Raw genomic sequence first — 24,865 nt, 5'->3', positions numbered from 1 at the left:
GGTGACTCAATTCTAACCCCACCTTCGTGTTTAATGCCCCTTGTGCCCCGCCATCGACAAGACAAGACAAGACCACTTTCGAGTACCCAACTTCCTCCCACCAAATCTTCAACATACGCGCGAGAGTTCTCAATATGTCGTCCGATCAAGCTGATGCTGCCAAGGCGGCCGAGGGCGCGTCTGAGAAGAGCTTGCCTTCTCGCCCTGCGAAACAGCCCAAGGAGAAACAGCCCAAGGAGAAACAGCCCAAGGATAAGTCTGCCAAGGGTGGAAAGTCTGCTGGCCTCGAAGTTGGTGTCCCTTTCTTGACTTCCGGTGTACATGACACCGTTTTGGAACCTACTAACTGTGTATGATAGCTCCCTGAGACCCCCGAGTTCATCCAGCACCGACTCGATCTCTTCGATAAGATCAAAGCCCGACAGGACGCCGAAATCGCTGGTGGGTGATCCAAATCCGAATCCTCCTCACGCTTCCGTCCCTCGGATCGAATCGACTGACAAGAATGATAGCCAAACCTCGCGAGGAAATCACTATCTCGCTTCCCAATGGCAAAGAGGAGAAGGGAACTTCCTGGGAGACCACCCCTGGCGCCATCGCCAAGGGCATCTCCAAGTCTCTTTTCGAGCGCACTGTCATCTCCAGAGTTGACGGTGAGTTGTGGGATCTGACCCGACCGCTCGAGAAGAGCTGCAAGCTCGAGCTCCTTGACTTTGAACACACCGAAGGCAAGAAGGTCTTCTGGCACTCTTCAGCCCATATTCTTGGAGAGGCTGCCGAGAAACGCTTTGGTTGCTATCTATGCAACGGTCCCCCTACTGAAGACCCCCCTGGATTCTACTACGATATGGCCAACATGGGAGAGTGCGTAGAAGGCTTCGAATAAATTGCCGGAGACTTTACTGACATAGGCCCTAGGCAAGTCGTCACTGATGAGGATAAGAAGGCCCTCGAGCAGCTCTCCAACAACATTGTCAAACAGAAGCAGCCTTTCGAGCGTCTGGAAATGACCAAGGACGAGCTCCTTGAGATGTTCAAGTACAGCAAGTACAAGGAGTATTTCATTCAACAGCGTGTTCCCGATGGCACCAAGAGTACTGTGTACCGATGCGGTCCCCTGATCGATCTGTGCCGAGGACCTCACGTCCCCACCACTGGCAACATCAAGGCCTTTTCCGTTCTCAGGGTATGTCAATAAGATATATACAACTCCCAGTCTTGACGCGACGGGCTTGAGCTGATGTTCAACAGAATTCCGCTGCCTACTGGCTCGGCGACAGCAACAACGAGTCTGTCCAGCGTATCGCTGGTATCTCATTCCCCGACAAGAAGGCTCTCGAAGAGTACAAGCACTTCCTGGCCGAGGCTGCCAAGCGTAATCACCGAAAGATCGGTACTGATCAAAAGCTCTTCTTCTTCGACGAGGCGTCTCCTGGATCTGCTTTCTTCCTGCCACACGGTGTGCGCATCTACAATGCCTTGATGGAGCTCATCAAAGGCGAGTACCAAAAACGCGAATTCGACGAAGTTATGTCTCCAAACATGTACAAGGCGGATTTGTGGAAGACATCAGGACACTGGGGCCACTACGAGGAGAACATGTTCACCTTCGAGGTCGAGAAGGAGAAGTTTGGGCTGAAGCCCATGAACTGCCCCGGACACTGCAAGATCTTTGCCCACTCTGATGTCACTTATAAGGACCTCCCCTGGAGGATGGCCGATTTTGGTGTTTTGCACCGAAACGAGTTCTCCGGGGCTCTTTCAGGTCTTACTCGAGTCCGTCGTTTCCAACAGGACGATGCTCACATCTTTTGTACCGTGGATCAGGTATGATGGCTTCTACTAACTGGCTCGCGCTTCTACTAATGTGCTCTAGATTCGAGAGGAAATTGAGTCAGCCTTCGACTTTTTGAGCAGTGTTTACGGTATCTTCGGTTTCACATTCAAGCTTAAGCTGTCCACCCGACCCGAGAAGTACGTCGGCGACATCGCCACCTGGGACTCGGCCGAGAAGAAGCTTGAAGAGGCTCTCAACTCATTCTCCGAGAAGACGGGTGCTAAGTGGGAGTTTAACCCCGGTGATGGTGCTTTCTATGGACCCAAGATCGATATTGCTCTGTTCGACGCTCTGAAGCGTGAGCACCAATGTGGTACTATGCAGCTCGATTTCAACCTGCCTCGACGATTCAAGCTTCGATATGTCGCTAACAAGGGCGAGACCGGAGTCAGTGATGGTAGCAACCCCGAGGAGGATCTCCCTGCCGGATACGCACGACCTGTCATGATTCACCGAGCTGTTCTAGGGAGCTTCGAGCGAATGTTTGGTATTCTGACCGAGCACTTTGGCGGCAAGTGGCCATTCTGGCTCAGCCCGCGACAGGTCTTGGTTGTACCTGTCATGCCTGCTGCCAACGACTACGCCAAGGAGGTTCAGCAGATCTTCCGAGCCAAGGGGCTCTACAGTGATGTGGACCTGAGCAGCAACACTTTCCAGAAGAAGATCCGCACCGGTCAGCTGGAGCAGTACAACTTTATCTTTGGTGAGTTTGGAATGGAAGCTTCCTTGTTTGAGGCCAATGGCTAACCAGATTGTATAGTTGTCGGTGCCGAGGAGGCCAGCTCGCGCACCCTCAACATCCGTAACCGAGACGACCAAGCCACCCAGGCAAAGGGTGAGCTGGTTCCTATTGACGAAGCTCTTGAGAAGATGGTGCAGCTCAAGTCCTCGCGAGGACTTGTGAACAAGCTGTAGAGGGATGTGATAGGTTTGCTATGACACTAGAGGGGGCGGCGCGTACAGAGGGTGAGATTAAAAGCAGAAGGTATATGAATTCACAGTCAACCATATGAGACATGTTAGATGATGACGGGCACGGGATCTCGCATGGAGAGGTAGAGTCGAGAACAGAAACAGATATCCAAGTAGCGGTCAATGGAGAAAAGAACGCTTCTTGAACAAGCTGATGTTTGATTGGTGTCATAACCCACGGGATGAATTCATAGCCGCAAGCTATAGGTGGAAGTTTGACGTGACAATCAAGATGCATCCCGATGTTTCGATGTTTCGGGACGCCCAGTGAAAGGGATTGGGGGAGAATTGGGCAATGCGAGATAGGCTATCGAGCTCGATCGCTGCCTAGCCAATATCACGAGCCGCAGGAGACTTGACAACAACCGTCGGGCTGTGCAAGTGTGAGTCTAAGATCTATAATAGAAGCCTTTTTAGCTTCATGTCGAGAAGAGGAGACAGGGATAATATGAGAAGTGATGAACAGTCAAAGGTCGGGCGAAGGAGAACCGGACAAGCCGCGTTTTACTCGCGTCCGAGGGGTTGTTGGCCTGGTTGTGTAACACGATGGCGGATTGAAAAAGGTCGAGAAGATCGACATTCCCGATTTCAAGCCACTTCTCGGTGTAAGGATTGTTAATCATGGCTTGAGTTGGGATGAGATGAGCTTTGCCGGAAAGTTGCTTTTTCTCAGAGTGACGAATAGGGGCAGTTAGATAGGATAGGATAGGATATTCATAGATTCTTGGTATGCTGACCTAGTATGTACATTACTAGACCAAGAGTTGAAAGAACATGTTATTTGAGGCGTAAAGGATTACACCTTGAAATACCTGTGATGAGGTATAATTATCATGGTGACTTACAGCATACTACTAATGGATAGGTACCTACACGAGGTACTTCAGTAAGGGGACATGTTGTTGTTGACTCCAGGCTACGTACAAAGGGCCCCCAAGCCACTGATTATGTCTGAAAAGTATCTCGAGTGGAGGCCATGTTCGGTTTATTCGCCGACGAGAAGTGGCGTCGAAGTGGAAGTGGGCAAAACATGATATATCACATCTGATAGAAAAAGAAAGCAAAAGAAAAGACAAGAAAGGACCCACGAAGCCGGTGAGAGGAGAGAAAGAAGATTGTGGGCTAACTTTGATAAACGCACGAACAAAGAGCAATTCTCAAGTGCCAGGCCGACCAAAGGGAGACAAGAGCAATGAGGCGGCGCGTCTAAAACGAGTCACGGGATGATTTATGATGTATCAAATTTGTGTGCCAGCCAACAGCTTGAGGCCTATGATAGATCAGAGGAAGCGATGACAGCAGGGAAAAGTGCTGGATGAATACAGTGTCTATGCACTGCACTGCGTTTAGCAGTTGGAAAGGAAAATAGAAGACGCGCCTATGACAACATCCAATGTCGGGCTGCGAGCATGGAAATGACAGGGCGACAGCGTGGATTTCGCAGTTTTGCTGGTGTTTGATGCTTTGGTGATAGATCACGTATAGTGGAGCCTTGTGGGAGAGACATCCATCCACCATGCAGGGAAAAAGAGCAAGACATGCTTACCTTATGGCCCCGGTGAGAACAGAACTGAGTCGACACTCAATAGGTACCTAGTCTACGTGCTGTACGTACATATGTACAGATTGGCTCTCTGACTCTGAGCGTACCGTAAGTACGAGTCAATGATTTGTTATTGCCGTCCCTGGTCTCGGAGTTTTTCGAATTCTGTGACGAACCCAAATATGCTCGGCCTAAAAAATGGCCTGAGTTGCATCTATCTCTCTGCATCTATAACCACTACGGGAAAAGACTAGCCATCCCATGGTCGGACTCGGCAGCCAGATGCCTGCTCGGTCAGATCCGCCTGCGACTCTAGAGTACCATCGAGGTGAGAAGAAGAAGATGATGATGAACCAGGGCGTCGCGTAATACGCCCTCCTGTCCCTGGACATGTCTCTGTCTCTGTGTGCTACGTCAAAGCATTGCAGCACTTTGCTTTGCTGTGTCCCAGGTCCGTGGGATTACGTGTGTACATCCCGCGCTGGAGGGATGTGTCGAATGGGGTGTTTTTGCTTCTGGTGGGTGGCATGAAAAAGATGAGACAGCGCCGATGCCATTAAGGCGAGTGTCAGTATCAGCTTATTAGTAGGCAAGCGAGTCGTTCTCAATGTGTAATACGGAGGCATAGTATTCCGTTGTCAGGCATATGACGATGCGTGCACAGTACTGTATTGCATCTGGAAGCCAGCCTGGTGACATTCACTACTGCAACGGCCAACTAGAGTCGAATCGAGAGCTAAACCCAGCTCAGATAACAAAGGGCATGAGGGTCCGGGATTTGAGACAGTGACAGACAGACAGACAGAGAGCATGTACCTACCTACATAGGCCGTAAGGTATGCAACGGAGGAGGGATGGCCTCAATATTTCCTAGGTATTCTGACTGGTCAGTGGCCCGTTCAGACCGGTCAAGCACTTCATACAGTACTAGCTCGAGTTCAGTGCGAGACATGGAGGTTCGCGTCGGGTCCGTAATCCCCAATTGTTATTCCTCATCAACCAACTGTGCGGTTATAGTTGACATAAATGATCATGTATGTGGGTTTATTAGCGTCCCTCGTGGCATGAGAGATCCCTGAGATAACAATTGTTTGTCCGTTTGACATCGAGCTGATAATTAGGCATTGACCTTGGCTACCTACCTAGCTTGGGCAGTGAGTGAGTCTGGGGCGACACAGAACATCGTATGCTGATGCTGCTGTTTCACCAGGGCTGTAGGTTGTACAATGCGAGGATCTCACTCAGGGTGATCCAAGCCGGCCAAGTTTGCGAGAATATAATGGGAATATCCTGGTTGTCTATGGTCAGATTGGGGTTGTACGAGAAGCAGGCTGTGGTCTTGACGAAATAAGCAGTCTATTATTATTACTATCGGTTCGAGTGATATGTGTAAGCAGTGGAGGCAGGAATATCCTGATATGGATATGGATGGGAGCATTGCCTATCAACGCTTGGATCTGCAGGTCGCTCGGCGTGGACAGATGTTGCAGATGCGTTGTCGTACCGTGGATATTCCATTACCAAGAGTGGTATATGGCGAGTTCACGAGACCTGCCTTTCGTTCCTGTATTTGGTTAGTAGTAGTATACGGATAGTTGATATAGGCAGTGTGTGTTGAGCGGCAAGTCGACGACGATGACAGCTCAACTAGTCTATCCGTAGGTATGTACCAATTACCTACGTACGTACGCAGAAGGAGAAATATTGATAAAAGTATGCAAGTCCCTATTAACCGAGGGCGAATTAAGATCGGGTTGCATTCCCCATTCAAGGCCCCCGTCGCTGTTGGTCAAGGCCCTTGAAAGGTCCCCAGATCCATGCAATTCATGCCTGCATGCATCCATCTCTGAATCGGGCAACTTAACTTGGATGCTGGGGAGCCAGGCAATCGTACTGTATGTATGTATGTATGTATGTATGCATGCATGATTATACGACAATATTGTGATGTAGCCTGAAAGCAAGCAAGCAAGCAAGGACAGGGGCTTCGGCGTTGAGGATCTCAAATACTAGGTATCCATAGTATCCCGGACATGCAAAAGTGTACGGAGTATAGTAGACTGACTATACTCTAATATGCGTGTAAATAGAGGACAGTCGTCAAGTCACTGTGACAAGAACCCCGTCCTCCCCTATCTCCTCTGCCCAGCCAGATGGGATCCAAGCTACCGCGAGCCAGCCCGCTCACCCGCTCCCGTCCATCGTCCAGATCGTTGACTAGCGTCTGTCTGTGCTAAGAATACAGCACAGTACAGTACCCAAAGGTGAGGGCCTGGTCAAACCCTGTTCTTCCATTCATTCTGTTTCTCGTCTTCCTACAAGCGAGGGCACGGCCTTTGTTACTGGTGATAATTGACGAGCATCAGGCATGGCTTATAATGAAATAAGGAGCTTCAATGCCCCCCCCCCCCCCTGCTCTATGCCCCCGAGTGCTAAATGTGGGCAGCCACTTTAGGTTTTCTAGTTGACCGAGGGGCCTAGTGTCCTTTTCCTACCTACCTGTTGTCGAGTTTCATCATTTATCATGTTTGGCCTCGAGTATCTCACATCCGACCAAAACAATGACCACATTCCCTTCACAACAAATCGTTCGATCTGATCTTATACCGCTCATTCTCATTCTCATCCTCGCTCATGACTCTGCTTCGCCGCAGCCTAGATAACCCTTGCTTAGACCTCCTCTCCGAGTACATACACACTTGCAAGTTGTCTCGTCCATCTCAGCTCAGTCGTTGTCGTCCTGTCCCTGCCCGGCCGCACCCTTGCTAGCATGACGCCTCACTCGCTTTGTACTCGACATACATAGACCACAACTCATAGTCGTTCCATAATACATACGATAATATACAATACCCGCTCCTCGAGCTCAGTTCAGCCCTCAGCCCCCATTCCCATCAATCTCGACACTACCAGCCGTTTGACACCGAACCAAGGCCCCAACCACTGCTTACCGCACCATTTTGCCCTAGTCCAACACGATCTGCAGCCCACTCCCACTGTTAAACGGACTGCAGACTGCCTGTTCCCTCGCCTTCGCTCTAAACTGGATCGCCCCCCTCCCATCCCTCTCCACCGTCCATCTTGCAGCGTTGAAATCAGAGACATTTCCGCCTCCTGTTTCTCCATCAAAAGCAAGCAATCGCCAATCTGCTAGACCGCCAGCGCGCTTCTCACTAGCACACGAACGACCCAGATTCCAAGTTAGAGCCATAGCCCAAGTCTCTCTGGCCTCTTCAGCCCCCCTTTTGGCGCTTGCCTGTATGCAGAAGCCGGGCTTCTGCTCTGCCTCGACTCGCTAGCACGGCCGAACTGTAGAAAAGCTTCGGCTTTCCCCCTTCGCTCCGTCGCGGAGCTGGACCTTGGCCTCACGATGCGCCGCTCCGCTCTTCATATGTCCATGAGCCACCTACGAGACAACCCCCCGTCGCCCACAAATACAACAGCCTCTATTGCCGGTTCATCTCTCAACGTTGTTGAAGCTCTCTTGCGGGACGAGGATTTCCAAACTGAGCATCGTCAACCTGCGGACCTACTCACAACCAGCGGCGCCTCTTATAACACCTTCAACATCCGCCCTCCTTCACAAGCTCATGGTGGCCAGCCGCAATATAACCCAACTCTCCTGCCTAGCACAGAGGAATCATACAACGTCCCTGAATTCACAGGCGATTCGCCTATGATTGATGCGTTCCCCACCGAAGAAAATACCATCTCCAAGGCACCTACTTTCGCGATAGTGACTGACGGCTCTTCTACTGCAATCGCCACCGATTTCTCAGACCGGAACAATCCCGACCAATTCTCCTCCAACGCCTACATCGAGACCTATAATTCCGAGTCTGAACCCCCGGAGTCCGAGTCCGACCCTGATCAAGAGCATCAGGACGGTATTGATCTTGATTTGGACACTTCCATCCACCCACCTTTCTTGGACGACTATTGGATATCTCCCACATATCTCGACTTGAACTCTGACCACATACCCCCTTACCACGACGTGGATTATGACATTTATATGAGCGACAGCGAAGGTGGTGCTCCTCTCGACGACGCATTCGACGAAATTGAACACTTCACGGACGACCAGTCTGTTCTATCTGATGGGGACAACGATGAATCAACCCCTATCAACCACTCAACTAACCATCTTTCGCAAGCCGCCTTCCATCCGCCCACCACAGTCGACAACGACCTAATCATGGATGCTGTTCCGCCTCCTGCGCCATGGGTTGACGTCGTGATCGAAGACATGGCTACGTTGGAGGGCAATGCGTCTCCTTCGCCAGCAGAGGTTCTAGGCCAGCCACCACTGAGCAACCCCAACCCGACTATGATTGGATCTCAAAATCTTGGCCTGGTAGACTTTTTGAGACACTGGGCATTCCAAGCTCATGCTTCCTCCTGCCCATCCCCCTCGCGGATTCACGCACCCTATCCAGAAGATATTCGTCGTCAAGCGAATACACACATCCGAGATGTTCAGTACAAGGACCTTCAAGGCGATGGCTATGACATACAGGGCTTGGATTGGGCATCCATGAACACTACTAGGGAGTATGCGCGGCAAATACGATGTGCCACTTTCAAGAATTATGTCAACAAGGATGGCTCAGATAGATGGAGCGTAAGTGCCAGCTACTTTTGAATGAGTCTTCTCAGCTGACCTCAAATTAGCCTCACATGGATGACGCAGCTCTCCCCGCGAATCAAAACTTTATGAGATTCAAGAGGTTCCTTATCCGCCAGGATGTCTATCTAGCTCATTTTCAGCTACGGAGCGTCCTAGCATGCCCCTCAATTTCACAAGCCTACTACCCTGGCAGGAGAGGAATCAACCGAATCAACCCAGTCACGGGAAAAGTAGAGCTCGTACTTAATAATAGTCATATACATGGTCTGGGAGCTCTCATCTCCACTCTCGATGCAAACCATGGTGCCATGTTTGCCGGCACTTTCAATGGCGAATACTATCTCAAAAGCCTGGATTCGGAAGACAAGAAAGACTTTGCAGAAGGTGTCATTACTACAAATATGGGAGGTATCACCAACCATGTCCAGATCTACCAACCCCGGCGATCTTCTGGTCCTGTTGCTGCCATTGCCAGTAACGACGAGGGATTCCGCCTTCTAGACCTTCCTACACAGAAGTTCTTGATGCAGAGCAAGTATCGATTCGCGCTCAACTGTACGCGCATGTCACCTGACGGCCGTTTGAGAGTCATGGTCGGCGATGACTTCAAGGTACTGATTACCGACGCCGATACCGGCGAGATTCAACAGGAACTGTCTGGACACCGCGACTATGGCTTTGCCTGCGATTGGTCCGATGATGGGAGGACAGTAGCCACCGGCTTCCAGGATAAGGGCGTCAAGGTCTGGGATGCTCGCCGTTGGTGTGACTCGCGGGGTGTCAGCACACCTCTGTGCACTATCAGATCCGATATGGCTGGTGTGAGAAATTTGCGCTTCTCTCCCGTCGGTAGTGGTGAGAGAGTACTCATTGCTGCCGAGGAGGCTGACATTGTCAACATCATTGATGCTCAGACTTTTAACAGGAAGCAGACAGTCGATTTCTTTGGTGAGATCGGCGGTATTGCATTTACCAACGGTGGGCATGAACTCAATGTCTTGGCGAGCGACCGTCATCGTGGCGGCCTTCTTCAGCTTGAACGATGTGGCCGTGCCGCCGAGCCCTATTTCTTCAGTTACTGGAAACGTTATGTCGATGGTGACACCGCCGATTGGCGCCATAAACCCGATGAGTTTACACGCAGCGGTGAATGCTATCGTCGAGTTCCAGCTTCGACGGATGCCTTGCCCATCTTCTAAACCATTTCCCGATGGCTTCAAGCACCTTTGAATCAGATATACAAAGCGTCTTGGTGTGATTCACAAATTATCTTTATACTTGTTTGACCTCGCTGGTTACTCTCCTTCATTCGAAGCATCTGCCTGCTAGCGTTATACCCCTTTTGTTCTGGCTTATCATATCATGATAAGTTGAGAAATTACCATTGGCCATTCACAGCACATCACTTTCTATATAGGCGGAGATGGTTTACAATATGAAGACATAAACTACACAAGCTACACAAACCCTCGCTACAAAGCTATTAATCATTTTCTTCTTTCTTTTCCTTTATCACCGACATCATTATCCTTGCGGCTCAGGGCTGAGCCCGGTCACTTTGTTTGGGAGACTATAGATATCAGATATCAGGACAGTGGCGACGGGGTCTTCATTTCTCGGGCATGGTACACACAATCAGTGAGCTTTCGAAGCTTTGGTTTTATTACACTATGAGTGGGACAGTCCGTTTTTGTGGGTAAGTTTTGGGACATAGGAGCGAAGTACAAGTCAGTTGTAATCTATGTACTTTGCAAAGACGATATTGAATGACTACCTTCCTACCTAGCTAGCTAATATGGACGTGGCTATCTGCATGGTCTCCATTCCCTCGGTGGTTACACACCACAGCTATTTCAGTTACAATATCATCCAAGGACAAGGCATGTTCCATATGCTCAGATCCAAGACAAACATGTCTCTCGTAAAGCAGCAGTGATTACCGATCCAGGTAGAGTCTCCGAGACACGTGAGTTTCATCGTCATTCCAGATGTACCGTGTCTCATCTATTCCTTGACCGCTAGAATGCTGGTGAATATTCGAAGTGTGCCAAGTTGAAGGCTGTGCTAGAACTATGCGGGCTTCACAACAGACTTTTCGGTTTGTTTATTAGACTATCTTTCGCTAAGCTGACGTGACCAAGCATCACGTCCATCTACTTGTTCTTATTATTATAGATCACTGCTAAGGATGCAAAGCCGATTGGGGTGAAGCACCAGTATCTTGCTGGCTTGTGTGTCAAGCACGACTGTGATATAACGCTGATCGCCTTGATAGAATCCTCCGGTTCCAATTCTTCAAGCTTGTCATCAATATGATCGGACACTTGCTATCTTATTCTAGGAGGCCTGAGTGGTTAAAGGGCTGGATCTCCCAGACATGGACGGCTCGCTACTGTTATTGGCGCCTCAGTGACTGCTATGGTACATCTGCCATGAGACATTGTTTTGCTGTATTATGTCTTAGGTAGTTTGAGTGTTCAGTTGCGTGGGGGAGTTGGTCACCAGGCGATACAAGGACGAGACGGCTTAGGAAAGGATTTTGTATACGATAGCTCACGAGACATAGCACAATGGCGAGTGAAGATATACTAGTGAATTACAGCATTATGAAGCAGAGGCTGAATGACAACCCGGCTATAGTATAGATCATACATACAGATCATCTTTCTCCCAAGAAAAGGCTTTCGCTTACCCCGTCGCTCAAGAGCCTTAAAGACGCGTCTACCGTAAAGAAGTGCTGCCGCAAATAACACATATGGAAAGATGACATAGTAACAAGAGTTCACATGTCGTTTGAACAGTGGAAGAAAAACAGTATTCATCAAGAAGGTCGTCCTCGACCGCCCGACCAGATTCGTCTCCCTCAATCTATTGCACGCATGCACGTGCGCAACAATGCATTGCCCCCTGAGGCGGATGTCTGGAGTTGGCCAGAGAGAGAGAGAGAAGACCGTCGGCTTTCGGACTCCATTCCCGAAGGCTCTTGTTGGATGTCAATGATGTGAATCACCGCATGGACGGTGGCGAGAAAAAGAGAAGAGGGTTGCATGAGGAAGAAAGAAGAAGTGAGTGGCCGGGCGGTGTTGGTCATGATTATGTACAACATTCAGCATGCTCCGAAGGTTGAATCGTACAGAGGACGCTTGGGCACGCTGCAATCAGAACTGAAGTTATCCAGAACTGCTTAGTAGCCGGTGAAAGAAGAGCCGCAACCCCAGCTTCGCTCACAGTTGCAAGCACCGGGCTCCTTCCAGAGATCATCCTCGAAGGAGAAGAAGACGGTCTTGTCACCACAGCTCTCACGGATGGACTTGATAGCCTTGGCCTGCTCAGACTTGCCAGGGCAGGCAACGCCGTTGCAGTTACCGCTTGAGGGCCAGCCACACTCCAGGTTGATGACATCGTTGCCCTTGCAGATACCACGGAGGATCTCAAGTTGACCAGCGACGAACTCACCAGCCATGTCAGCGGTGGTTTCAGCGTTGAAGTAAGGGTGGATGTTGGCACCGGTGACATCAACAATACCGCAGATAGTTCCCTGAACATCCTCGCGCTCCCAGATGTCGAGGGTCTCGGCGATGGTGTAAGGACCGGTGTAACCGGAGCACTTCTCCTTGACGACAGTGACGAGCTCCTTAAGCTGCTGGGGAGAACAGAACTTGTTCATGATAGCCTCGTTACCAACAGTGAAGAGCTTGACCTGGTCCCACTGAGCCCACTCGGCGTAGGCGTCGACCTGAGCCTTGATATCGGGGGTTTCGTAAGTGCAGCCAGAGGCCTTGACGAAAACACCGACGATCATGTCAATGCCGTGCTTCTTACAGGCGGGGGCAACAGTCTCGAGTGTATCGCAGTCAGTAGAGTAAGATCGAATGATCTGGAAACCAGCCTCCTTGAGGGCAGCAATGTCCTTGTCAACCTGGTCGGCACCCTTGCACTTGCCGGTAGAGGCGACGTAGGGAGTGTAGGTAATACCGTAGTGGTCGTTTCCACCCTTCAGGTTTCCAGGGCTGGAAGGCTTCTTGGGGGTCTTGGGCTTAGGAGCCTCGGAGGGCTTCTCATAGGAGGGCTTGGTGGAAGCAGGAGTCTCGGGGACCTTGCTGGGAGCCTCATAAACAGGCTTGGTAGGCTGCTCCTGCTTGGTGACCTCGGGCTGGGACTTAGGAGCCTCGTAGACAGGCTTAGTCTCCTTGGGAGGCTGGGGCTTAGGGGCCTCGGGAACCTTGGTGGTGGCGGGAACACCGGACTGAGAGTAAGGGCAGACATACACGTAGTCGGTCTCGGTGACAGTAACGACCTGCTCAGGGGCGGTGTAAGTACCAGGAGCGTAGCTGGTAGGGACAGGGTAGACGATGACGGTCTCCTCCTCGCAGGTCTTGGTGATAGGAGCAATGGTGTAAGTGCCAGCAGATGGGCAGACATATGTGGTGGTCTCAATGACACTGGTAACGACACCCTCGTGCTCGGTCTCCTTGGCGTAGGGGCAAGTGACTGTGGTTGCAGTCTCAACGATGGTGGTGACACCTCCCATGGTGTGGGTTCCAGCGGGGACCTTGGTGGTCTCGCCAACGCAAACGGTGGTGGACTCGGTGACGGTCATAGTGGTGGCAGGGAAAGTGTAAGTACCGGGAGTAGGGCACTTGTACTCCTCCGGAGTCGGGACGGGGATGACCGGGACGACCTTGGTGGTGGTGGGAGCAACAGGCTTGGGAGCCTCATAGGTAGGAACCTCATGAACGGTGGTGGGCTTGGGCTTGACAGCCTCATGAGTGGTGACGGCCTCCTTGGTGGGCTTGGGGGCAGAAGGAGGGTTGGGGACAACTGAAGCAGCGATTAGCGTTTATACAACTGAATACCGATATATTTGACATACGAGTAGGCTCGCCATAGTAAGTGGTCCAGATGGTGGTGCAGGTAGGAACGCAGACCTCTCCACCACGTCGGAACATCTCATGAGCCCGGCGGTGGTGAGGGTAAGCGGCCTGAGCACCGGTAGCCATGGCCGCAACGGCGGCAGCAGCAAGTCCTCCCTTCATATTGAAAAAAAGCTCCGAAATGTCAAGTACTGTACGTAAATGTAAGAGTTTGTAGTTGGCGTAGGAAACGAATGCCCGCTAAAAGAGTGAAGCGGTTAATGGAATAGAGGAAAACGAGAGGACGAAAGCGAAAATTAACGAGATGCTCTCTAGATTCGCGAAGGATGGAACCGTGAGGGAAAAGAAAAATCAGAGAAAAGAAGAGGAGAGCGGCATATTATGAGCAGATCAACTGTTATTGCCTCTACCTGCAACCCGGTCTGTTTTGCCTTGGCTGCAGTGCCCAGAGGGTCATGGCATTGACAAAGGATGGCCCTAGTCGAGAATAGCGGTTGAGATGGTACCTGAGATGATGCACGATAGCGGCGTTTGGAGGCCAAAACTCAGGTACCCGTCTGTCCCTGGCCTGTCCTCATGTGCCCTGTGCCTCATGAAATGAACTGGGGTGCTAGTCGCCCAGTCCCAAACGTGGACCATTGTTGGTGCAATATGTCTATCATTGCCTTGACAGCGCTAGAAACCCCAGCATTTGGCCGGGGTTATGGACGAAAAGGAGAAGTTTGTGGAGCACGGGGCACGATGCAATCTCGTGGGTTCAACCAGCCCAAGGGGCATTTGCTCACGTTGTCGATGCCATGCCTCTCCCAAATAAGGTGGTTTAGGGGGGTCGAGTGTTCGAGACCAATCAGCTAGCTAAGCGGTCAGGGTTGCCTCTGTCGCGAGAACCTGTGGTGAATAAGAAGCGATATTAGTCCAAGGACGAGGCTTCTATGACCGTTGGTTGGTCACTTGATTATTCACAAGGGGAATCGAGATGAGTTGACATCGATTGAGATGCGCGATTGATGTGAACCCGTGCGGGAGATAGTTTTCAAGTTACGCATCATGCTTAGACTAGTTTTTTTGCATCTCCAAAGTAGAGTCGCTTCCAAGGGTAGCGCCCCGGCTATCGCGGTATCTTGCTTCACAAATTTCATCTATACAACAATCCTCATGTCATGCCGGTTCTTGACTCTGTTCGAAATTCGAATCAGTCGGTTCGTCGGCGAGTGGGGTCAAGAGATTGTTCCTGCATCTGCCATGCTAGCCATGGTCCCCCAATTTACCCTAGCGGAGGTGGCTTCGCGCTTGTGGACCCAGGGGTTTCCGTTCAAGCGTTCTATTTGTTTTAGTGACGCTCAACGAGTCACCTTGTCGTCACTTTCTCTCAGTCTGAGCCTTTGCGTAATTAACAGCTGCCTCGTATTGGCAACAGGGCCAGAAGCTCCTGTCTCAAAAGGCTCCCCTGTCGGCACAATAGATATCTTGCAGCCTCCATATGCGGGGAATTAATAGATATAGTAATCCGAGAAAGCCGGGGCAAAAGCTTGTCAGTCGGTGGTCGGGTTCTCGCTGGTCGAAGCAGCTAGGCTTGATATCGGAACCTCAATCTTATAATTGCACTTCGTATTCACCGTCACATCGCACGGTAGTTTGTCTTGCCTGAGATGCTCTAGCCTTTCCAGCTTTTGATGGGCTGTATCCGTACTCTGCGATGAAGCGTCAGTTGGCATCAAGTCAACAGACAGTGAATTGACTGATATTCTCGTGTTTTGGTGATCTGCTCATTTGTATGTAAGACTCTGTATCAATAGTAGCCCCTGTATAGGATTTGCAATGTCGATCCATCGGAATCGTCTGACTCAAATGAAGTGAATCTCGCGCGCTGCTTGGCTCCAAGCCGTCGTTATTTAGGCTATGCTCGGCAGCAGGACAGAGCAGGGTACCCTTCCAATTAGAGAAGGTCTTTATCTCTAGACATCTCTCAGAACGGAACTACTCGCCATTAGCTATCCGTAGTTCGGGGCCGAATTGATTGTCGACTTGGATTATTGCCAATAATAGTAGCGAATTCAATGCCTTCTCAATCGAGCCCCTTTTGCTGATAGGTTTCCGTGAAGCATGCGGGGAGACGGGAAGCACCAGTGTATGTGCACCGATGCAACATTTCGGTGAGTGGTAGTGTTCATGATGAGTGATTGTACAAGTCCAAGTTCAGGTACTAAGGTTAGGTCATAGAGGCTAATACGGAGTAGGTGCACTTCAGTTAAAGTAGAAAGCGCCATGTCATGTGACCTCGCGATTGTGAAAGCTGCCCAACACGCAGGTAGTAAAATTTTCAGCCTCGCGTCGGCTTCAACATTTCGAGTTGTATCCGTAATTACCTTGCTTGATACAGGGTATTTGTGATATACTGCAAAAATGCTACGGTCCGCAGGTCGTCCGTACGTTTGCTGCAGATGTCTTTCGAACTGCCCTAATGGATTGCGATCTTCTTTTTCTACGCCTTTGGAGTCCTCGAGTGGACGTTATACCGTTTGTTTCATCTCGCACCATGTCAAACATGTCATGGACTAACAAATCCTAGTACGCTACCTCAACCAAGAACCGTCCTCGGGGTGCCTTTGGAAAGACGAACATTCCCACATCCCTTCCCAAAGCTTCTCCTGCAGTAGACAAGAGGCCAATTCGGCAAAGATTGCAAGAATGGGTCGCTATCAACGACCCTGACAGGGAGGTAACCCCAATTGTCCCGGATCTTACATTCTGGAACACTGTCACCAATAGCAACACACGTCCTCAATCTACTGGCTCATCCGAATTGGATAATTTCAAGTCTGATTCAGTGAGCATGGTGGGCCCAGATGAGAACTACAGTAAGGAGGATGCTGAAGTCGGCATTGTTGGGCACAAGTCCCATGCTCCAGGCGACCTTGTTGAGATGAAGCAGCCTGGCTCCCGGACACCCTTGTTTGCTATATACTTGGGGTTCTTTGGTCAACGGTATCACTTCTATACCAATACTGGAAGATGGGTGATGAGCATGGGTTTCTCAGCGCTCTTCTCGGTGTCTAAGTTCGCCGCCGCCAAGGAGCTGCAGCCAGTTCTTTCTCTGATTCCTCCCAATGCCACGGCGGACGAGTACGAAGAATTGCGCAAACAAGACCAGGGTCCTGGGCGAGACGTTGGTGCTTATCTGATCAACAAAATGAAGAATTTCATGTTGGAAGCGGACGAGGCCTTCCAGACAAGTCTTAACAATCTAGACAGAGCAAGATCACTGGTCTCAGATGGGAAAAAGACCAAATACTTGAGTCTGTTCGAGCTTGCCGACTTGTTGTTACCCAATTCCCTCAAAAGGGGCACCCGGTTTCCTCCTGCTGCTTTATACGCAGTTCACACAGCGCTCCTACGAAACGACTTTATTTTCAGGCCATTAAGCCCTTCGACTGACTGCCATCGAAAGGATCATCTTTTTGAGATTTTCCCGTATCAGGATTTCATGATGATCAATCGAGTGACTCTCATGATCCGCGAGTATATTCATCTAATGGCAAAGACTTCAGGAAATATGATGTCTTCTGATATGTCGGATACGGCATTTGGTACTTTCATTTCCAAGGCAAGACAAATCGTTCTTGCCAACAGGAATAAGCGTTCGTGGACGCCTTTTGGAATCCTCGCTCCAACTAAAGGAGTCACTCTTGAAACCGGTGAATGGTCCAGGAAACACATAGAGTTCATTCGCTTTCTTGAGTGGTGGGCAAGCTACGACTTATTCGAGGATTCGTCACACTTCCACGCTGATGGTTCTCTCATTTTGCGAGCTCTGGATCTATATGAGGGTGCTGATCTGAATCAGTCTTGCGCATGGACCTTCCTACAAGAGTTGGGGATAATCCCGCCATGGGAAATACCATCCCGCTATAAAGTTCGTTTCCCTGAAGTCAGGATTCAGAGTGGAGGCGGCCTCATTCGAGAGACTCCAGTTAATATCGAGGACTCAACTCGACCAGACGTGGCGGAGGGTGCCAGACGAGACTGGGCCGACACCCCTGTCTTCTGCATTGACGCCCCTTCTACCATACTTATTGATGATGGTATCTCTTTAGAACGAACAGACAAACCTGACGAATTCTGGATTCACGTGCATACAGCCGATCCAGCATCCGGTATTCGACCCAACTCTGAGCTGGGCAGGTTCCTCGAGCTGATACCTGAGAATATCTACCTTCCTGGCCACTTTCAGGCCATGCTTCCAAACGATCTGGGTCTGGACAATTCAGGAGACTACAAGTCGGGCAGTTTGGTTGAACAATACTCGCTTGCCGATGGTCGACCAGCCCTGACCTTTAGTGCCAGGCTTAACGAGTACGGAGATCTTCTAGACTACAAGATCGAGCCAGGTACTTTGCACAATGTCAAGTACCTGGATCCAAGAGATGTTGCTGAGTTTTGTAACGAACCTCCACCCCCTCCAGTATCTGACCAGACTCTTGTTGTTGGCGAGCCACCCAACAAGTTAGACGTGGCACCGAACCGCCCCTTGATGTCAGCTAAGGAGTTGGATGACAGGAGCAAAGAGGACCTTTTGATCCTTCACCGTCTGTCTCAGGCTCTCAGGAAAAGGCGTCTGGAGAAGGGGGCCTGGCCAGTTTTCTTGCCAGGCGCTTCCGTTACTGTGGCTTTCGAAGATGTCCCCATGGAGCAAGCAGAAGGAACCAGGGTCCTGCCAGCTGACCCCTATATCAAGGTCGGCTACGACGCATTCAACGGTGCCTCTGTGGTGACTAACACAATGGTGCTTGCCGGTGAGATTGCTGCTCGATGGAGCTCTGACCGTAAAATCCCTTTACCGTACCGACGAGACGCCCATTCGCAGACGAATAGGACCAAACTTCTCGAATACGCCACGAAAGAGCTCTACCCTCTGCTCGAGAAGGGCATCGCTCCTTCAGGAGCGCAACGTCAGGAGCTGACACGCTTGACTGGTGGCATCGAGATGTCGGCAGAACCCGGCCCTTATTTCATGCTCGGTCTGGACATGTATGCCAAAGCCACTTCTCCTCTTCGCCGTTTCTCTGACCTCATTGTCCACTGGCAAATTCATGCAGCATTGGCACATGAGCGGCAGGTAAACCGCAGGCTAGACCCCAAGACTGATGATCTGAATGACATATTGCCATTCACGGAGGAGACACTTCCCAACACGCTCTCACTGTTGCGTATGCGCGAGAGAATGGCCCGGACTGTGTCTCGCGGCACCCAAGAGTGGATGCTCATGGCGGTTGTGCGGGCCTGGCAGTTTGAAGGAACAGCACCTAAGCGCATGAGTTTCACAGTTGATGCTCGTTGGAAGCAAGGCGTGTCCGGTCGGGTAGACCTATTCGATATGCCGGCCCTCTTATCCACCGACGGTATCGATGGCCTCGTACTCATCAAGGATATCAAGGTGGGCGACAAGTTCGATGTTGAGCTAGCAAATGTCAACGTCCACGCTCGCAGCATGTTTGTCAAAGCGCTCAAGCACTACCCAAACACCCGGGCAGAACTACAGGGACGTTAGCCAGCCGGCACTCTCCCCGGACGCCCCGTCCCTGGCCCCGGCCTCGTGAGCTGCGCCCTAGGGTCTTCTTTGGTCTTCTCGAAGCAAGACTTTGTTGGGGTGGAAAGAAACACTAAGTTTGAGCGTCACCGCCTTGACGGCGAAACCATGGCTTGTAGCATCGTGAGCGAGATTGGCGGTGTTTATGTCTCACATCTCTTTCCTCTGTCTCCACGCTCCAACGTCTCTCCGCCTTTTTCTCAATGGCTCTCAGCAATAAGCCATCGACTGACGTGGAGTCGCTCATCTCTTCCCCGCATTTTCGCACATCCTATCGAGTTGCCCCCTGCGTAAGAAAAACATGGGGTTTCTTGCCTGTAGACTTGATTGACAGAAGCAGTGAAGTGGTCCTTGGGGGTGTCGTGCTTGAAATGTCGATACCCATTTTAACCATTTTAAGGGGGGAATAGCTGACGACAGATCTCCCCCTTGCCCGATGCACGTCACTTGTATCATACCTGTACCATATTTTTACATGACCAGCACAAACTTGCGGTAGCTTTAGGAATCTAAAGCATGAAATGTACAGTAGATCATCCATTTATAGAACCACATATTAACAAAATTCCATCGATGCCAATACTGCATGTCGCAAGTGACCATCGACGCAAATCTTCCCTTACTGTAAGCAGCATCATATCCTCGGCTAATAGCCTCACGGACAGACACACACACTCACACGACATCCTTTCAAACAACCCATATCCCTGCCAAAACATCCATACTACGAATTACAGCGTCTTTTTTTACATGCTTGACACTCTGGGGCACTTCGCTAGGGCACGTGGAATGCGGTCACGCGCACGGAGAGAACAGACCAGCCCGCGTCCTGTTTCCCCAACAATTTTGCTGCTTTGCATCTCAATTGGTGATCGACATAGACGATGTGTTGATTGGACCGTTTCGTAAAGCTGCGCTTCGGATGTGGCAAAGTCGAATTTTGTCTGCAAGAGGTAAAGGCTAGGACGACTAAGTTTTCAGGGCCAGTAACTATGATCAGCAAGGGACGGCAAAGTCAAAACCCTCATTTGTCCCCTGTCAAGCTTACTTATTATTGACCTGCGTTGTGATGACGAAATAAATGTATGGCACGTTAGGCTATAGGGACGCATGCACAGATTCTCACATGGACAAATAGTCAGAAAAAAAAATCGAGATGATGGGAACACCATATTATTATATCATGAATGCTTTTGTATAGTTTTGTCATGGCTTCCGTCCGGTCCGCCCAATTACGTCGAGATGCGACCCCCTGTCACTTTTTTTTATGTACAACCAATTCACCAACGCACTGAAGACCCGGTCCTGTTGCCATTTGCCGTTTGTGTCCTTCTTGTTCTTCTTCTTCCCTTGTTTAAATTGTCCCTGTCCTGCCTGGCCTTGACCGTCCCGTAGAGTCGCCGTAGTCGCCGAAAAAAATCAATTGACCCCATGGCCTGTACCCTTCCCTTCCCTTTCCTGATCCGTCCATAACCGCCCGAGGCCGTCTGTGATCCGTAGTACCCACTTGCCCATGGGATATCATGAAGTGAAAAAAACAAAACCCTTGCCACAAAAGGAAGACGGGAACAAAAAAACTATAACGCCGAATATCCCCCGGGCCTGTGACCTCTGGAATGGCTTTTTCCCGTTGCCCCGATTTCGTAGTCGGAACCCGGGTACCGGGGGCGTCACGGGGTAGGTTGCTCCATCGTAGAAAAGCCTGATGGCGCCTTTGGTGTGAGCTGCCTCTCCTTTACCCATGAAAATCCCTCGCAGCTACCCCAGCTCTTCCACAATAAACACGGTGCTTTTCTTTAGCCCTTTCGTCTCCATCCACTCGCTGTTGCAGACCGTGCATCAAAGATAGAAATGCGATTCCGGGGCCACTTTCCAAGATGTCGTCGTGACACTGGCACAGACTCCCCGTCAACAAGCCTTTACTTCGTGATAGTCGCGGTAGTATGGCCGATCAATGCCAATTATCTCCGAAATTCCCGTATATAGATAGATGCGCTTTTTTTATGTTGTCATGGCGTCGTTTCAGCTCACACTGAGTGAGTCACAAGCTTATAAGCTTGTTCAAAATCCAATCGCGTCGCTAAAAGAAAGTCGAACGCTTGTGTATCCATTACTTCCTCCAGCCAACGTTCCAAATAACGTGGGCGATATCACGGGCTGTATTGACTGTGTCAATAACTCGACCGAAAATGCCGTCTCCGGATTGTATTTCGCCCTCCCCATAAGGCATAAACATACCGGATGGTGTGCGTCGCATGCCCGCAGGCTCCTCACAAAGACTGCCTGACGAGATGGATCTGCTCAGGCCTCCATTGGCACCTTCGCTGGGAGGTGACGCCCACCCTGAACGGGGACTTAATAAAGCGTCGTCAAGACCATCATCATGGTCTTCCTCACCGAAAAAGAACTTTCCTGATTGTTTAGTAGGTCTTAGCGTCTCCTGTGAAGATGAAGGAGACATGAGAGGGCTTCGGGAGTGCTTCATTGCAGTCTCTCGTGGCTCAGGAGTGTCTTCCCGATACTTAAGGGTGGTGGACGGCAACATGGCAATTGTCTTGCCTTCAGCAGCTGGCTTTGACTTCATAGCCTTGCGTCGAGAAATGGGCCTCTTTTTGGTCCTGACTCGTTTCATCATCACGCCATCATCTGAGTCGCTATCTGAAACAAAGTGCTCATCGACCATTTCATCCTCATCTTCGCCCTTGGCTTCGACAGCTATACACTGCTCGACTTGCTCATTGAAGTGAATGTGTTTTCGCTCAGAGTTGGGAGAAATGATTCCAGATGACTCGACTGAAGGAGCAACACTGCTGCTGTCTCCGCTCAACCGACGTGATGCGAAGGGATAGGCGAAGTAATCTGTTGATGAGCGACCAAGGTGTGGTCGAAGAATTCCTCGTGTCTCTTGGGCCTTGACAGCCGCGGTGGCCTGCTTTAATAATGAAGCTGTAGACAGTGATCGCTGAAGCATCACTTCGGACATGCTTCTCTTCTTGAGGATAGGCTTCTTGTTGAGGTTGACCAGTGAGTCAGCTTTGGATAACGACACGCTCGAAGGCTCAGTATGTGTAGGATGGAGGTTCTTGGGTCCCGACTGCAATGGGCCATAGAGCCAGGTGACATCACAATCCTTAAGCCTAGGGAACGTAAGCATTTTAGTAGAGTCAAATGGAATATTTCGAGGGAAACAAACCAGTTGAGAGATTCGGGGGAGATGGTCTTGAGGTTGTTTTTGGCCTTCATCCAGGTCCTCCAAGAAGCATTCTCTAACCGAGCACTGTTGGGGAACTCACCCCGTCGAGTGACCACATATCGCCATGATGACCAGATATCTTCCTCTCTCCACTCATGAGATAGATAATCCACCTGACGGGATGGTCGACTTGACACTGCAGTGTCGTCCTCTGCTGCATGTTCGGACTTTTCATGTTCAGGCGTTTCGGGCCTCGATGTATCATCAGAGACCTCTTCAGAGTTCTCGTGTTCCGCAGGAGAAACAGTGTAAGAGTCGCCAGTTCGTGGACTGGGCGGTGGCTCTAGGTTGTCATCGTGGTGGATTTCAGGGCGGATCTCTGGGTGAACATAAAACTTCTCCTGCGCAAAGGATGGAAACATGAAGTGATCCTCAGGTGATTCAGCGAGTCCAATGTTGTCGTCGTAGTCAGAGGCAATAGAGAGATTAGTGGCAGGAGTAGATGCGTAGGAGAGATCGACAGAGTCGGCGTGGACGGTACGGGGAGACGAGGGAGCAGATGAAGAGTTAGATTCGGCGTAAGACTTGGATGCAGGCTTGTAATGGTCGCTGAGGTGAGAAGAAGTGGAAAATGGTGAATTCGATGAGATGAAGTTGGAGTGAGAATGTGAGCGTCGTAGGCCGGAGCCGGCGAAGTAACCGTTGTCGTCGGATGGAAGAACGACAGCCATGATGGGAGTGTGAGGAAAACCAGAGGAATCTTTGTCAATGCCGAAGCACCCAGGAAAGGTGAAATTGGGAGGGCTCGAGGTTAGAGACTCATGGGTACAGGCGAGTGCAAAGGCAAACAAAACGTATGTTAGGTATGCTATCGATTTGAGATGAATTGACGAGAGAGTCGAAGATCTAGCGTAGGTACGAAGTATAGAGAATTGAATGGATTTCACAATGTGGGTGGGGGGCCAGGCTTATAGCAGTTTGTAGTTGCAGGCGTATAGTCAACCTAAAGAGCCCGGACAAGTGCTTGAGCAAACAGCAGGCGATAGCCGTAGCCGGGGTCCTTGGGGGCAGCAGGTGGACAGGTTCTGTTTGGGGCTAGTTTCTAGCGTACTGTACCGGAGGAGTACGTAGCGTAACCCGGCGCTGGTGTTGTGGGTGTGTGTGTTTTCCTGGGCGTGTACTGTACTAGGGATGGATGGGGATGGCAGGCCAGGGATGAGCTAAACCTGGTCGAGGCGTGGTGGCGTTGAAGCGACTAGAGACCTCCCCCAGACCCAGTTGCGGTGACGAATTTCGTGGGGACCGCCCAGGTGTGGTCTGGTCGAGTCCTTACTGTTCGTTCGTTATGCACTGACACTTCGGTCACCGGCCGGATAGCGGAGTCTTGCGCCCGCTGCGATGGTATTGGGCAGACGGTTACAGTGGGTGTTAAGGGTAGTGGTTGGTGATTGAATCTGCTCCGGGTCAACTGGGTTGGACAATGAAAAGAAGGAAGAGGAGGAGGAGGATGAAGAAGTTGGAGGAATGAATAAGTCGCAGTGATTGAAGACGATGAGAAGGGAATATAGGTAGGTAAGGTAAGATAGTCAGAAGGCATCCAGGCGAATCTGAGAAAGAGCGGGGATAAAAACGAGGGAGAGATGATGGAATAGTACATACCTAGGTAGGCACTCAGGTCACTTGTGGGAAGAAGGAAGGGAGAGCGGGGGAGATAAGGTAAGGTAAGAAGCCACCAGAGACGGCGGCGGCCTTGACCTTAGGTATCCTCGAGACCGCAAGTCAATTACTACCAAAATTCTAGTAGGGCAGTACTGTAGAGTACATGCCTAAGTATCTATAGTATTAACTAAAGTACCTTAGACCTGAGATAGTAGTCCAAGGACACTGACGACAATCCATAAACTCTGTCATGTCAAGGGACCGATGAGATGATTGTGGATGGCGCTCAATCGCCCTACCTCCTCCTCATTATGAGAAGACCTTTAAACTTCAAAGAGCGATTACGATTGCGATACAGACGCAGTCACAAAAAATGATGGACGTAGATACAGTGCTGCTGGCTGCGGCTACGGTCAGATTATCGGTAGTTGAGGGGAACGGTGAGAGGAGGAGTGCAGTGTCGCAATACTGAGGTGACCAACAGAGACAGTCGGTAATTATTGTAACTAGGTAGGTAGGTATTGTTGCAACTCAAGCAACTCAACTCAACTCATGAGCTACCGTAACTAG

The 24,865-nt window shown here is 50.4% G+C and overlaps 5 protein-coding genes across 5 annotated transcripts; 3 read left to right on the top strand and 2 right to left on the bottom strand.

Moving 5' to 3' along the window:
• Positions 1-134: 134 nt before the first annotated feature.
• On the top strand, positions 135-2,752 carry FVEG_01380 (threonyl-tRNA synthetase; the record flags this gene model as incomplete). The annotated part of the gene is made up of 7 exons (XM_018888323.1): positions 135-290; positions 360-441; positions 513-864; positions 919-1,186; positions 1,252-1,827; positions 1,877-2,540; positions 2,598-2,752. The coding sequence occupies 7 exons, from the start codon at positions 135-137 to the stop codon at positions 2,750-2,752; spliced, it is 2,253 nt and encodes a 750-aa protein (XP_018744211.1).
• A 4,045-nt stretch (positions 2,753-6,797) lies between these two features.
• FVEG_01381 (hypothetical protein) lies at positions 6,798-10,910 on the top strand. Its single transcript, XM_018888324.1, has 2 exons — positions 6,798-8,976; positions 9,027-10,910. Exons 1-2 carry the CDS (start codon positions 7,723-7,725, stop codon positions 10,179-10,181), a joined length of 2,409 nt encoding a protein of 802 aa, XP_018744212.1. The 5' UTR covers positions 6,798-7,722; the 3' UTR covers positions 10,182-10,910.
• A 545-nt stretch (positions 10,911-11,455) lies between these two features.
• FVEG_01382 (hypothetical protein) lies at positions 11,456-16,090 on the bottom strand. The gene is made up of 2 exons (XM_018888325.1): positions 13,856-16,090; positions 11,456-13,803 (listed from the first exon to the last, which is right to left on the bottom strand). The coding sequence occupies exons 1-2, from the start codon at positions 14,016-14,018 to the stop codon at positions 12,167-12,169; spliced, it is 1,800 nt and encodes a 599-aa protein (XP_018744213.1). The 5' UTR covers positions 14,019-16,090; the 3' UTR covers positions 11,456-12,166.
• Positions 16,091-16,188: 98 nt separating this feature from the next.
• Positions 16,189-20,029, top strand: FVEG_01383 (hypothetical protein). Its single transcript, XM_018888326.1, has 2 exons — positions 16,189-16,373; positions 16,426-20,029. The coding sequence occupies exons 1-2, from the start codon at positions 16,260-16,262 to the stop codon at positions 19,402-19,404; spliced, it is 3,093 nt and encodes a 1,030-aa protein (XP_018744214.1). The 5' UTR covers positions 16,189-16,259; the 3' UTR covers positions 19,405-20,029.
• Positions 20,030-20,594: 565 nt separating this feature from the next.
• Positions 20,595-24,334, bottom strand: FVEG_01384 (hypothetical protein). Its single transcript, XM_018888327.1, has 2 exons — positions 22,637-24,334; positions 20,595-22,580 (listed from the first exon to the last, which is right to left on the bottom strand). Exons 1-2 carry the CDS (start codon positions 23,365-23,367, stop codon positions 21,554-21,556), a joined length of 1,758 nt encoding a protein of 585 aa, XP_018744215.1. The 5' UTR covers positions 23,368-24,334; the 3' UTR covers positions 20,595-21,553.
• Positions 24,335-24,865: the final 531 nt, after the last annotated feature.

The sequence above is a fragment of the Fusarium verticillioides genome, chromosome 1 (assembly GCF_000149555.1).
Source record: "Fusarium verticillioides 7600 chromosome 1, whole genome shotgun sequence".
NCBI lineage: Eukaryota > Fungi > Ascomycota > Sordariomycetes > Hypocreales > Nectriaceae > Fusarium > Fusarium verticillioides.
The sequence above is the reverse complement of the archived record's forward strand: the minus strand, read 5'-3'. Positions and strand labels throughout refer to the sequence as shown.

Coding starts and splice junctions, on each gene's coding strand:
- FVEG_01381 (XM_018888324.1), top strand. CDS start 7,723: ATGCGCCGCTCCGCTCTTCATATGTCCATGAGCCACCTACGAGACAAC. Junction 8,977..9,026: donor ATGGCTCAGATAGATGGAGC/GTAAGTGCCAGC, acceptor ACCTCAAATTAG/CCTCACATGGATGACGCAGC.
- FVEG_01383 (XM_018888326.1), top strand. CDS start 16,260: ATGCTACGGTCCGCAGGTCGTCCGTACGTTTGCTGCAGATGTCTTTCG. Junction 16,374..16,425: donor CCTCGAGTGGACGTTATACC/GTTTGTTTCATC, acceptor AACAAATCCTAG/TACGCTACCTCAACCAAGAA.
- FVEG_01384 (XM_018888327.1), bottom strand. CDS start 23,367: ATGGCTGTCGTTCTTCCATCCGACGACAACGGTTACTTCGCCGGCTCC. Junction 22,581..22,636: donor TCCCCCGAATCTCTCAACTG/GTTTGTTTCCCT, acceptor TACGTTCCCTAG/GCTTAAGGATTGTGATGTCA.
- FVEG_01382 (XM_018888325.1), bottom strand. CDS start 14,018: ATGAAGGGAGGACTTGCTGCTGCCGCCGTTGCGGCCATGGCTACCGGT. Junction 13,804..13,855: donor TTACTATGGCGAGCCTACTC/GTATGTCAAATA, acceptor TCGCTGCTTCAG/TTGTCCCCAACCCTCCTTCT.